The sequence below is a fragment of the Hesperophylax consimilis genome, chromosome 5 (assembly GCF_061612785.1).
Source record: "Hesperophylax consimilis isolate HC1 chromosome 5, BYU_Hcon_1.0, whole genome shotgun sequence".
NCBI classification, from domain to species: domain Eukaryota; kingdom Metazoa; phylum Arthropoda; class Insecta; order Trichoptera; family Limnephilidae; genus Hesperophylax; species Hesperophylax consimilis.
Window position 1 is genome coordinate 14,460,150 of NC_142840.1, and position 15,387 is coordinate 14,475,536.

Genomic DNA, 15,387 nt, shown 5'->3' on the forward strand with positions numbered 1-15,387 from the left:
TAGTACACTCATAATGCTGTACAGAAGAAGTCAGAAACATTTTTTAATATAATTCCTGTTTCTGGTCACATTTATACAATTATACATTTTAACAAACATTCACATAAAATTGAAAGAATACAGAATAAATTTTTAAGGCACGTAAATCATAAATTACATATCCCAATTGATAATATAAATTAAAGTGATTTAGTGTATTTACACTACCTGAATTGTCACAGCGAAGAAAATATTGTGGTGTTTTATTATTATTTAAAATCACTAACGGACATTTAGACATCTCTCACCCGGTGATTATGATTAATTATCGCATACCGAATAAATACACCACTAGACTCCATGCTTCATTTAATGTAGTTGCTTCTCACACCAATTCTATATATAATTCTTGTTCTCAGAGATTGCATTGTGTTGGTAACATGTTAACTTGCTATGTCGACATATTTAACTTTGAGAATGCACACTAAAAGTCTGTAAATCATCAAATAATTAATTTCCGTAAAAATTACCTGTATCATTATCATGAGCATCCAGTTTCATGACCAGAGTTCCAAAAGGTGCCGCTTCGGAGACGTTGACATGATAGCTGTCCTGGGAGAACTCAGGCGGACAATCGTTGACGTCTTCCACGACGACGGAGACGGCGACCTCAGCGTAGACCCCCGTCACACTGTCCGTGGCACGCACCTTCAGCTGATGTGACCTCTGCTGCTCAAAGTCCAGCTCCTCTGCCGCAAACAGCATGCCTGCCCATTCAAACTCCAAGCGTAAAGCCAACTTCCAAATGTACATGGTACTGTTTAAGCCAATAAATCTTTTACCACTTCTATACAAAATGTATGATTTGATAGTTTAAGAAAGTTTTTATGAAAGTTTATGATAGTCTCTGGGGGGGATAAACAACTCAGTTTCAATTTGTAATAGTTTCAGCCAACCAATCTTTTCACTCTTCTATACATTTTTTTTTATTTGAATAATATCCATTTCTAAACACAAGTGTTGGGTTCCATAGAAGAGAAACAAAAAAAAAAACAAAAAAACTATAAAAAAAATGTGAAACAAATTTATAAGTATCTATTTGTAAATTAATATCTACCTCTGTTAACTAAATTGATTAATAAAAAAAATTGAAAATGCATTATTCTTGAGGTACAGTTTTAACGTAGCAGCAAAATCATAAACATGTAAAAATAATGTTAATTAAAAATAAATTATTTTTTAGTTTACGTATGAAAGTGAAATCAAGGGGTAAAAACATTTTCTTACAAGATGGTAAAATATTAGTTGCTTTTAAAAAGTTTGGTCTTAATTTCATCATCTGATTACTTTTATACAATTGATATAAATAATAAAATATAACACATTCACGTATATATCTTACAGTTAAGAAACTTTGCTCTATTTTAATTTTATAGGTAAATAAAATATCTATGTAATATAAAGGTAGAATAATTGATAATAAATCACTTATAAAACTCTAAAAAGATAATATTTATTACACTCATGCAACAAACCTGAAATCTAAATCTCTATTGGAACAAAAACAGAAAGTTTGTAAAGTGAATATGTACTTTAAACTTTTACTTTATTTTTGTTCTGGTCAGGACTTGACTAACATATGAGTTAGTGTTAGTTGGTTATGGATACTAATGGTGGTTAAACAGGGATTAATTCAGATAGAAGGCAAGATTGGATTTAAGCACTTGGTAAAAAAATGATTGAAAAGATGTAACATACAGGAAAATCTGAACTCTCAAAATAATAAAAAAAATAATTTGTGTTCAAATTAGGTATAATAAGTATTGCAGATGAAGTAAAACACTTGGTCTGTTACTAACCACTAATTATTATTATTGGTTCATGCAAAGAGTGTTTAATTCTGTCTTTGACAAGGTCAAATCGCAAAATGATTATGAATCAAAAATCCCTTAAAAATATTCTTAAATATTTGAATTATTAATTTCAAAATAGATATACATGCCCCCATTATTCTTTATGAGTACATCAATAATGAGGTAAAAAGGCATATTTTTTATTCCAATAATTGGTCTATGGTAATTAAACCAAAAGAGTGTCACACAAATGCCCATTTTTCCATAATGAAATTTCCATTAAATGAAAGATCGAAATTTTCCTGTATTTAAAGGGTAAAAAAGCCATGATAAATATTAGCCAACAATCAAATCCCTGTTTAAGCAAAGACATTTATTAATAATATGCAATAAAGGAAATGATGAGATGCAGCAAGGCCTTGCAGAAAGTATAAGAACGCATAAGCAGGTTGGGTTGGCTGTGTGAAAAGTTGTTTGACATGAAAAGTGAGTGACGGCACAACAATGATATGGAGAACATCACACAAGGATGAACATTAATACTCTGACAACATTGAATACTCACAAGGACCATTGAAACTGTCGGGTGCTGTGGACAGAGGGAGATAAACACATATTTAATCCAATCTTCGTCTCTCTCAACAAACTTATCAACTTATCTCAGGAGATCCAGTGAGATCGCTCCCGCCCTTGGATTATCCACTAATCCACAATCCCGTTGTTAAGTGCAATAATGGAACAACATCAATGGCAAAGAAAGACTTCTGGATGAATCCAAAAGCGACAGCACATTCATGCAGTTAAAATAAAGTAACTCGTACTACACCAAATATGTAAATATAAACTTCGTTAAACAAGCTTTAACAAAGGGAGTAAAGTATTATATAAGAAAACCACAGCCTATATTGAGAAATCCCAAAACCACACCAGGTAATTAATTTGTTTGAAAGTAAGTTGGAATTCAATACCCAATATAACCTGCTTATTATCTTTAGTTACTCAAAGTGAAACATCCGATAAGAGATCATTCAATCAAAGCCAATTAGTTATTTTAGTAATGTCATATAAAGTACCTACATACAAAATTCAATTTCAAAGTGATTTCTCGTAATAAAACTTTACTAAAATACAAATTGTAAAGCATCAGCAGGCTCAGCTCGGTGATATGTGTGATCAAAACATTGCTCTACTAAGCCAAATAATGCTTTAATGCTTACAAATAATAAAACATTGATAATTTGAGTAATAATAACGAAAGAACATCAAATATTTGTCAGTTTAAAATTTGTTCCATGTTCCAAAATAAGTACAAAAATTGGGAAGATTTGAGCAAAATCATACCGGTGTTGAAATCCAAAGCAAATTCTTCTAGTTCATTTCCTTCCACAATTGTGTATATCAACTTTCTGCCCAGGGGGGAGGAGGCTTGGAGAGGTACTCCCAGAGGACTCTGGAGTTCCACATTCTCGGGGACACTCATGGAATAGAACTGCTTATCAAAGACAGGCATAGACCTGTCCACAACCTTTACATTTACAATAGCTTCACTGTAGCAAGGGGTTGTACCTGAAAAGATAAAACTCCAAAATATAGCAACAGAAAACAAGACATTCTTCAAGCATTCGTAGCCAAGTAGTCACTAACACAAGGTAATTTTATTTCAATTTACCTCCATCGTATGCTCCAATAACCAATTGATATTCTTTGTTATGTCCCTCCAAATTCTGTTTCAATGATATTTCTCCAGAGTTGCGGTCTACTTTAAACAATTCTCCGTGGCCCCTTTTCATTTCGTACCGCACCTTCCCGTTGTCCATGCTATCCATATCAATGGCGTGTACTTTGGTAATCACTTGTCCTTTCTCATCATCCACTGACACAATGGCGTAATACGGAAGATTGACAAACATGGGGCAGTAATCGTTGATGTCTAAGATAGTCACGTTCACAACAACATGTGCCACCCTAGGGCTATCTCTATCCCTATCGTATGCTGTTGAGGAGCTCTTAGCTTCTACTATCAGTTGGTACATGTCTTTCTCTTCTCGATCAAACTTAATTCCTGTTGTTTGTATAGCACCAGACGTGAGCCCAATTTGGAACAAGTCTGTTGGATTCAGAATTCTGAATTCAACATGTTCGTTCAGTGTATTTCCTAAAACATTCACAACTGCAACTATGACAATCTTGGTAGAATTTTCTGTTACACTTCCTTCGTAGTGAGACTTTTGGAATACTAATCCAGAACTTTCGGATTTTTCAACCCTTATATTCACTGTAGCAGTGCTAGTAAACTTGCCATCTGTTACTCTAACTCGCAGCCTATGGAAGTTTTTAAGTTTATCTGGATACAGTATTGTCATAACACCTTTAATTGTATCGATAGCGAATATATTGGCATTATCGCCATCGAGGATATCATATTTGAGAGTATCATTTTTGATTGAATCAGGATCAGTAGCGCTGACAGTTACGATGGCGACATTTTTGTATGTTGGTAATAAAAGAGTTACATTGTATTCCTTCTCATCAAACTTGGGGGGACAGTCATTCACATCTAAGATGTTGATCTGAACCTCAGCTGTAGTTTCAGAAGACAAGCGCGGTTTTCCCATATCAGAAACCTGTGAGAAAAAATTGCATTAGAACATGAATACAACAGTAATGTTATAGAAAATATATCAGAAAGGTTGATTGAAAAAAATAATGTTTTTTTCTTACCATAACATGGAAATTGAAGAATGAAACAGTCTCATGATCCAATTCGCTGATTGTTTTGACCGCTCCAGTAGTGGGGTCTATGGTGAAATACTGCCTGGCGACGGGTTCTACAATCTCGTAACTTCTCAAGGCGTTGGTTTCAGAATCTAAATCTTTAGTTGAAATCACAAGAGGAGCACTGCTATTGGACAGCACCAGAGATGATATAGGCGCAGACTCCAGCAAACTTCCATAGTAATAGTTGGACAAAAATCTAGGAGCGTTATCATTCTTATCCAAGACATGAACCACTACTGAGCATTGAGTACTTGCAGAGGCCTAAAAAAAATAATAAGTAACAGTTACCTATTACATATACATTGTAATAAAATTAGAGCAGTTACTTTCTTAGTTGATTTAGTATACTCAATATTTTTAATGTGTTCCATTCATAAAGAATAAATGAAAAACAGTGGATTCAAGGGATAAAATTTTATAATAGGGTCAGAGAAGAATATGAGGTAATTTTATTCTGAAAAGAACTCCTTTTATGAAAAGAACTATGTACATATTTATGTATATATGTAGTGTAAAACTAGCAACAATATCAATTATTTTAAGTTACAGAGTTAAACATTTTATTAAATAAATATCCCAAGTAATTACCATATTTGTAGCAGTCACAGTCAAGTTGTACATGTTGATTTTCTCATAGTCCAGAGGAAATTTAGTTGTAATTACTCCAGTGGAAGGATTAACTTGGAACATATTGAACTCATCACCGCCTGTGATCTCAAACAACAGAGAGGAAGTGCTGCGAGCTTCTAAATGTTCAACGTATGTGCCTGGAGGCTCATTCTCGAAAATTTCAGCTACAAGTTCATGCTTCACAAATCTGAAACCACAGAAAATGAAACGATTAGCTAGCCAGTCACCAGGGGAAATTGCATGGTCAAGTGAATCAAATACTTGAGACGGGTCATGTCAAGAGTCAGAATAATAGAAGAGTATGTATGAATGTAAATGAAGCAAGGAGTGTGTGCCGAGAGAGATTTATGTGGCGGTCTATCCCTGCGGGGAACCGACATGATGGTAGGTTTTTAGCTAAGACCAGCCGCAGAAATGAGTGCACTCTTTTAAAAAGCTGCATCCAATATTGTTACAGATGATGATGGTAATAATTCTTCATCTACTTCTCTGTGGTTGGGTAACATATTCTGTACAGAATTCTAGATCAAGAGAACTTCATCTCCATAAGCCTAGTTAATGAGTAAAATATGTACAAAAGTTCATAAGTAGACACAATACTGCACTTTAGAAGTAGACAACATTAAGTAATGATTAATTTGTCACGAACCTTGGACTTGCATTGTCTGCCATGGTGACCATAATGTGAACAGGGATAGAAGTCAGTGATGGGTGAGCTCCGGGATTGAATGCTTTGACCTGAAGCATGTATTCTTTGGCACTGTTGAGATCCAGCTCTCTGGAAACTGTAATATCTCCCATTTCTGGATCGATCGAAAACATGTTGCCGATATTTCCTGAAAAAAATCATGCCATAAATAATTTATAAGAATATGCTTTTCAGAAAAATGTTATAATAATCAAAATAAAAAAGATAAGTGAGATAACACTGTTTATTTTTGTAAAGTTAAAAAATAAACTTACCGCTAGTGATGGAGTAAGAGATAATGGCATTTTCTCCTTTGTCTTTATCACTGGCTAAAAGTCTTACGACAGAAGTTCCTATGGGTGATGTCTCATAAACCTTGCCCTGGGCTATCTTGGAACTGAACTCTGGTGGGTGGTCATTGTAGTCAATCACTCTTATCAGTACTCTCGCATAACTTCGTTTGGGCTTGAGCGCCTGGTCACGCACCATCACCGTCAACAGATGTTCTTCCATCACCTCCCTAAACATGGACAATAATAAATAAGCAGGCCTTCAAAAGAATCAAATAATAATGTACTTAGAGATTAAAATCAGACACAGAATTCAGAATTAAAAAAATTATATATAAGCTTGAGATCAAAATGAATTCTTACCTGTCAAGTTCTCCTTTCATCACTGTTATCTCTCCAGACAAGGAGACCTTAAACGTTTGTGTAGAAATAGTATTCCTAGCATTCAGGAGATTGTATAGAAGGGGCTCTCTGCCGGTAGCGTGAAGTCTCAATATCGGTTCTTCTCCTAGGTAGTTTTCTGATATGTTTACACTGTATAGGTCCTGGCTGAAGACAGGGCCTTGCTCGTTAACATCATTGATAACAATGATGTTTAGCTGAAAGAAAAATCAAAACAAGTATATTATTAAATCCGTGAATTTATTATTTCATAAATAAACTTCCTACCTCCAAGATGACAAGCTGAACAAGTTGCAAAAGTAAGGGATAATATTCAGACAGTAAGTTCTCAACAATAAGATCAATCAAAACAACATTTAAAACAGTGCGCACGTCAAATAATCGCTCCACAAAAATCGCTCAAATTCATAGTTAAAATCTCACCAAAATCAAACAACCGACGGTTGGTGTTTACCTGAAAAACCAGTGAAGTGATTCATCCAATTTAGTTTAGTCTAAACGGCCTAGTCATTACAATTTTAAGTGATTAAAGTGACAATTTGAAGTGACAGTGACCGCCTTGCTAACTCAATCAAAACCTTTTATTACAACAAATACAAACGGACCTGTGCCCTCACAATTAATATTATAATTATTTATCGATACGTCACAGGCGGTCAGTAGCCTGGTGGTATAAACGTTTCGCCAATTCTCTCCGTGGAATACGGGAAGTCAGTTCAAACCCCACAGTTTCCAAAAAAAAAAAAAAAAAAACTTTGCTGCTTTTTTTTTTCAACCGCATTTTTTTGTTCTTTTAAATTTAATTTTAATATAATAAATAATATATATATAATATAATATATAATATAAATAATTTAATTTTAATATGGTATAAACGTTTCGCCAATTCTCTCCGTTGAATACGGGAAGTCAGTTCAAACCCCACAGTTTCCAAAAAAAAAAAAAAAAACTTTGCTGCTTTTTTTTCAACCGCATTTTTTTGTTCTTTTAAATTTAATTTTAATCTGCATTGTAACGTGTGATATTTTTGAAACCCTTTAAACAAAAAAAATATAGAACATCTAATTAAACAATAAACTTATTTTAAAAAATACACAATGAGCAGCACCAGAGGCAAGACAACCATTCTGGATAGCGAAGATAAAATCATACAGTTCCTAGAAAAAAAAATGGACGTAATGAAAAAAGACATAATGTCTCAAATAGCTATTCAAAACATTGAAAACCAAAAAAACATCGATAGCTTAAAAAAAGATATGTCGGAAATTATAGAAAAAAAATTCTCTGCTGAATTAAAAGATGTAAAAAACCTCAAGAACCAGCTGTGCGAACTCACCAAGACCATTGACTTTCTTTCACTAAAAATCGATGACTATGAAGTAGAGAGAAATAAACTACACAAAAAAATTAAGGAAGTGGAAAAAGAAAACAAAAATTTAAAATCTGTTGTAAATCAATCTCTACAAAACTGCCTTGAAACATCGCTCGAAATCAACGGAATCGAAACTAAAAAAGAAGAAAATCCTAAATTACCTATTGAATGCATCTTTAAAAAAATAGGGTGTGAAGATTTACTAAATAATAATTCCATAATAAACATTTACACCAACTCACTAAAGAAATGTATAACAATAAAGATGGCTACAAAAGAACTGAAAGACAGGATCCTTTCCCAAAAAAAGAAAGCGGGATATTTCTCCGCCAAAGATATAAATCACTCCACCTCGATAAACCCTATCTACATAAATGAAAAGCTGACGCCACAAAACAAGCAATTACTCTGGCTAGCGAGAGCAACAAAGGCGATGGGTTACCAATACGTGTGGACGAAGAACGGGAACGTCCTTCTCCGCAAAAATAAGGATACTCCAATTATATACATCAGAGACGCGAGCGACATACCCCTTCAATAACCTGGACTCCCTCCTGTACCTTCAAAGATGACCTCCGGACTCAACTAAAAATGGCCCCTTCAGAAGAAAACAGCATCCCTGAAACTCTTGAATGTGACAATTTTGAAGATGTAAACACACTTTTCTACGACACATCTTTCAACATACTAAACATGAACATCAGAAGCATTCGAAAAAATTTTGATGATTTCTGTATCCTTTTAAATTCGTTAACCTTCCAAATTGATTTTATTGCACTCACTGAAACACAAATGCGTGAATGTACCCCTTTCAACTTACCAAACTACACTACTTTTTCAATTCCGTCTAGACACACCTCTCACGATGGCATAACCATATTTTACAATATACACACCATATCCAACATTAGCATAGACAACACTCATTTCAAATATGCAAATGCCGTCCATGCAACCTTCTCCTCCAAAGGAAAAAAATACTCAATTTTAACAGCATACCGCTCCCCTTCTTTATCCCCAATTTTGTTTACACAAGAAATCAAAACTTTTATCAACAATAACAGCTCTAATCAATTCGATTTTGCATTTTTTATGGGTGATATTAACATAAATATACAAAACGCTGTATTAAATCCGACCGCAAACGAATATCTAAATGTTCTATACTCCACAGGATACCTATCATATATAAACAACACTACCAGACCTAATCATCCAAACGATACATGTCTTGACCATATATTTCTAAAAACACACAAAAATTTCCAACATAAATCCGCTACATTAAAAATCGACATAACTGACCACTATCCCACCTTTTACGGCCATCATACACCAAATTTATCCATCTCTGTTGAACCGAAAAACAAAGCAATGATTAAAATCAACTATTCAACTTTAAATAACTTACTGAACGAAGAATCGTGGATCGCTGTCCTATCTAATGACAACCCAAATTTGGCTTTAAATACCTTCTATGAAATACTTCAAAATTATATTAAAAAAAGTCAAGAAACAATAGCACCGCCAAAAAGTAAGCACAAACACATAAAACCGTGGATTACGCGCGGACTAATAATCTCAATACAACACAGAAACAAACTTTTTAAGATCTATAAAAATCACGAAAAATATTGCACATCCAAAAACGAAGCACAGAACCACACCAAACGGAACGAATACATTTTATTTAGAAACTACCTAAACTCAATCATAAAAAAACAAAAACAACAATACTACTCTACACAACTACATAATGCTCATAACGACTCCAAAAAAACATGGCACGTCATAAACGAAATCTCAAACAGGAACCAAAAAGTTCATAAAATTCCTCAAAAAATCATTACTGACAATAACACAACCATCGAAGACGCTGAGAGCATTGCAAACAATTTCAATCACTTCTTTACAAACATCGCCTCAACCCTCATAGATGATAATCCCAGTCTTAGCATTCACTCGAATCAAATTCCTCCCGGCCTTTCAGATTCTAATGTCACTACATATGAACTATCTACATTCAACGAAATAACAGAACTTGAAATCTCAAAACAAATTGACAACCTTAAAGAGAAGTCTGCAAATGGCCCAGATAACATTAGCAATACCACAATTAAATCAATTAAAAAGCATATAATCATTCCAATACATCATATTTTCAACAACTGCATCAGGCATAGCATTTACCCCAATGACTTCAAACTCTCTCACATCATTCCAATACATAAATCCGGATCTCAATTCAAAACAGACAACTACAGACCTATAACTTTAACTTCTCAATTATCCAAAATCTTCGAAAAGTGTTTAAAACGACAAATTATGAACTTTCTAGAATCTAATGATATCCTCTCAGCTAATCAATACGGCTTTAGAACCAAACTGTGCACCGATGACGCTATCTTTAGCTTAACCAAAAGCATATACTCTAACCTTGACTCTAACACTAAAACGCTAACCATTTTCTTGGATTTAAAGAAAGCGTTTGACACAGTCAACCACAGAATTTTATTAAAAAAAATCTCTAAAGTCGGTATTAAAAACAAAAGTTTCATGTTATTAAAAAGCTATATATTGAATCGCCAACAACGCACAAAAATAGGAACAAGCTTAAGTACCTATGACTTGACAAAACATGGTATTCCTCAAGGAACTGTCTTAGGGCCACTACTCTTTCTAATCTACATCAATGACCTATGCAATATTGCAATACCAGGTAAAATTCTCTCTTTTGCCGATGATACTGCAATAACAGTACAAGGTAAAACGTGGGAAGAAACAACCAGTAAAGCCAACAAATGTATTGCAACAGTCAAAGATTGGCTTGATAGAAATCTCCTCAGTCTAAATTTGAATAAAACTATCTTTATTCCCTTTTACAATTCCCAAAAGTCATCCCCTAAAAATAATCTTAATCTGAAGTTCCACAACCCTAATTGTAACTTTGCGACATGCTTAAATTGCGAAGACGTGAAATTCGGACAATATATCAAGTATTTAGGAGTTACTATAGACTGCCAACTCAAATGGACTTACCATATAGAAAAGACGGTCAATAAACTGAGATACCTAAGTTACATTTTCAAACGAATGAGCAACATTGTCAATATAAGAACCATGAAACTTGTTTATGACGCGTTAGTGCTTTCATCTATTTCCTATGGAATAATTGCCTGGGGAGGAACTTACAATAATCACGTAAAACCCTTAGAAATCGCTCAGAAATCCATCATTAAAATAATGTACCAAAGGACCAAGACATATCCCACCAACCAGTTATTTCAAGAAACAGAAATCATGGAACTAAGACGGATCTATTGTATTCAATGTCTCAAATTTATATTTACGCGTCCTATCAATTTCACCAAAAACACAAATCGCTCGAGCCAGAGACATACCACATGCGTGTTCACAGTCCCTCACTGCAAAACTAGGCTGGGCCAAAGGCACATCAACTATATTGCCCCAAAATTGTTCAATTCTTTACCCAATTCCATCAACATGTCTCAAAACCTGAACTTATATAAGAAAAATGTTAAAAGTTGGATAAGAAATAATTTCGAAGCGAGTAACTTTTTTCTATAATTTAAGCCATCTGTTTCTAAATAACTAAACTACCACATGTCTTTCTGTAAATTAAAGATTAATTTCTTTAAATCAAAGAAATATATACATGCATCTATGTTTTATGTGTGTGTGTGGGTGTGTGTGTGTGTGCGTGAGTGTGTGTGCGTGTGTCTGTGTGTGCGTGTGTCTGTGTGTGCGTGTGTCTGTTTGTGCGTGTATCTGTGTGTGTATGTGTGTGAGGGTGTGTGTGTGTATATGTTTGTAAATTTTAAAAAAAAAAAAGAAAAAATAGAAACTTCTCTAAAAAAAAAAACCAATCACATTGATCTCTATAGATACATTTAACAAGTTTAAAAAAAAACTATATTTTAAACACCACTGTTTTATCCTTACACTATAATACCCACGCTCAGGCTTCGCCTTTGTGGGATTTTTTTGTTACTCTTTCATTCTATATTACTATGTATGTACCTGAATTGTATATGTATCAAAAATTTTGTTAATAAAAAAAAAAAAAAAAAAAAAAAAAAAGATCGAGTTTATCAGAGTTTTCTTGTTTAATAATTCAATGGGTCTTATTTATCAGTTATTCTGGGTGACATGACAATGACACTCACTCTGACATGAGTGAGTGAGTGATAAGCTTTATAAAATAAAGGAACATTTACAGGCTAAACCTCTCATGTGAAAAAGTTAATTTGCTGAACCGTTGCCGGAAGCGGGCAAATCACTGCCGCATTCATTTGACAGGAATTTCAAGGGTATGTCACTCTTCGCGCCCATTCTTTTATTTTATCAAATTTCCTACAGCAGAGAAGTTAAGACGATTTTAATTATAACTAATTTAAATAATTAAGAGGATATAGAAAAATTGGAAAGATCTATTGATAATAGATTATATTTTTTATCGTCAATGGCAATCCATCACCGAATTAATCATAAAAACTTTTTTTATTTCAGCCAAACCATTTTATTTTGAATTTTATAATGAAATATTTAAATACATATTCAATTTTAACCAAAAATAAAATTATTGTAATATGGTAAAAGTTTTGACTTGAGATATTTTATTCTTGTAGCTAGGTAGGTTATATTATCATTATAGTTTTAAAAGACGTGAATGATGTGTATTTCAAAAAGATATTAATAATATTTTACAATGAAGATAATATTATGTTACACATCACATTATTAGGTATGTAGACAAACAGCAGGTGCCTACCTAATCAATAAAAAAAACTCAATGAAACAGTTAAAAAATTAAATGCATCAATTTATATTTAAAGAAAAAAGAAGTAGGTACCTCGCATTATTATAATTATGAAGATAAAAATTAAAGTCATTGATACTGTAATGAATTGTAATAAGATTTACAATCTTGTGGTATTACAGATTAAAGTTCCAGTAAATGTTTCCACTTTGAGTCTTTTATTTTAATTCTGTCTTTGGAATATTTTCATTATAATTCATATTACATATTATACAATTTCGGCCGTCGTGGCAATTCGGCAAAATCGTTTCAAAGTTTGTTATAAAGCATATGATTCCATCTGGTGAGTATTTTAATACATGTAAGTAATGCATGGTTTGATCACTTAATGTTCTGTTAAATCGTATAAAAAAGGTATTTTTTTCTGCATAATTCAAAAAGAAATCAAATGTTAGAATTTGAACACCTTCTTGGGAGGTTTATTAAATTAGGTTTACCTTTATTAGTAAAGTAATTCCATTTGATAACAAATTATTATAAGCTTTAATTACTCGCCTGAAATATCCATACAAATTGAAAATATCTCCCGAGTAAAAATAAATTAAAACGAGTAATTAATGCTAATTTGTATCCTTTGTGCTATTCATAAAAACCTTGTCTTATAAACATTAGTTTATCATTAAAAAAATAATAATTCCATTTGATTAAATAAAACGCACAAATAAAAAAATAATGAATCAGCAAGTTTCTCACGTTTTCCCATAAATGAAAAACTACAAAGTCTATCCACGCGTAAGTCTATAGATAATAATTAATAATAACGTCTACCGAGTGCACAAAACGATTTTTGCAATAGATAATTATTTAATCTCATCTTATATACCTTTAGTAAGACTTCTAATTAAAAAAAATAGAAAATTTTCAACAAAACCGTTGTGTTTAGCGATATAACGTGTTGTCGCAATGACGAGTTGAGAATGACCGGGTAATAACTGAGATAAGTGATGATTTTATCCAAACGGAAGGCAATTGGAATGAACGGTGATACTATTTTCGTTGTGGGACTATTTACTTACATTGAAAAAATCCTATACTAATCCAACCGATTTAGGTTCATTACCGCCGTCGAATGGCATTGCAGGATTACTTACGCAGTGGTGGATTGCCGTCAACATTGTACAGTATGTTCATTATTCTTACTTGAGTATAAACGTAGTGGACACCGTCAGTTACACTGATGTTGAGTGTGTAATTGCTTTGATTCTCCCACATCAGTTTCTTAGCCAACTGGACATTTCCATTTTCTCTCCCAATGAAGAAGTCGTTTCGTTCATCACCATCTAAAATTTGTAAATAATAAATACCTTTTTTTTATGTGAACACTGCACAAGTGTCCCAACTGTTCCCAACAGTCTGGAGCCGGTGAGACCATGGCATCTCAATTAGGGTATGCTGTGAGGTTGAAGGTAGTGGGGAGGAGAAGGAGAAATGGAGGAGAAGGAGAAAGGGAGGAAGAAGGTGTGGAAGTACCTGGCTATTCAGATCTGGTCACAAAACACGGCCATTTTAAACAACATTTTCATTCTGAATGGTGGTCTCTCACCAGGGCGATACTGAGAGTATCGTCCACTCTGGAATACACTACATATTATTTTGATTAATTAATTGTGAATTACTGTGGGACATCTGATTTGAAAATGTTCACTAAATTGTGACAGAGGCAATCGAAAATTTTTGATAATTATAAGTTTCGATAAAAAAATTCGAAACACATCAATTTTGACCTAAAAAGCGGAAATACTGTTTTCAACATAGGATTCTGCATTTAAAATAATTTCTTACTCACCAATAATATCATACCACAGTGAATCATTGTCCTCATCGGTGGCTTGAATGAGGGACACCAAGAAGCCAACTTTATCTGACTCGGTGACCTTGATAGTCTGCAGAGAGTTTTTGACCTTAGGAGGGTGAAGGGACTCTTCTGGTACTGCCACCACGGCCACACTGACCCGAGCTGTTTGGGCTTTTGGAGGGATGCCATTATCGAGGGCTCGTATCTGAATAAATAAGGTAATAAGTAAGTACATACTTTTTTAAAGTTACGGTGAAGTTCACAGTTATATTACGTATTGTACATCTGAAAAGTGGGTAAACAAGGTGAACGTTTTGAAGTTATAAGAATGTTGATGAATTCTTTATACTGAACCATTAATATTGATGAAATTATGGACCATCTCTTCGGAACTTTGATGGGATTGGCAATAAAGAATCAAATCAAGTTTAAGCTTAGTTGTACAAACCCGTCTTGGGATATTTCAAATTGTGTTACAGTTGATCAAAAGCAGAAGCAGGCCGAGAATCGGCGGTTAATGGGGATCGTTCTAATGTCATGAATTTCAAAATAGCGCTGAATGCCAAAGTTTGATATCATGGGAGTTCAAAAATCTGGGCTTTACTGTATCTTCATTTTCCAAAAGCAGATCATTAGTAGGAAAGCGGTTACACAATCCTGAGAACAATGACTTCAGAAGAACCTGAGAAAATCCACTTATTTTTAAAATATTGAGAATGAAGTAGTGTTTTCACTGTTGAATTTTATGCAATACATAAGA

At 33.6% G+C, this 15,387-nt stretch overlaps 1 protein-coding gene across 1 annotated transcript in view; it reads right to left on the reverse strand.

Annotated features, from left to right (window-relative positions):
* LOC149423568 (fat-like cadherin-related tumor suppressor homolog) overlaps window positions 1-15,387 on the reverse strand; it is a 525,483-nt gene that overhangs the window by 31,831 nt on the left and 478,265 nt on the right. Inside the window, exons 9-19 of the mRNA XM_089631647.1 lie at window positions 14,619-14,832; window positions 13,973-14,112; window positions 6,582-6,817; window positions 6,204-6,448; window positions 5,890-6,076; window positions 5,199-5,427; window positions 4,554-4,871; window positions 3,502-4,456; window positions 3,174-3,398; window positions 2,398-2,421; window positions 510-746 (exon numbers count right to left, since the gene is read on the reverse strand). Coding sequence (XP_089487773.1) covers window positions 510-746; window positions 2,398-2,421; window positions 3,174-3,398; window positions 3,502-4,456; window positions 4,554-4,871; window positions 5,199-5,427; window positions 5,890-6,076; window positions 6,204-6,448; window positions 6,582-6,817; window positions 13,973-14,112; window positions 14,619-14,832 — 3,010 coding nt within the window. The remainder of the gene's footprint in view (window positions 1-509; window positions 747-2,397; window positions 2,422-3,173; window positions 3,399-3,501; window positions 4,457-4,553; window positions 4,872-5,198; window positions 5,428-5,889; window positions 6,077-6,203; window positions 6,449-6,581; window positions 6,818-13,972; window positions 14,113-14,618; window positions 14,833-15,387) is intronic.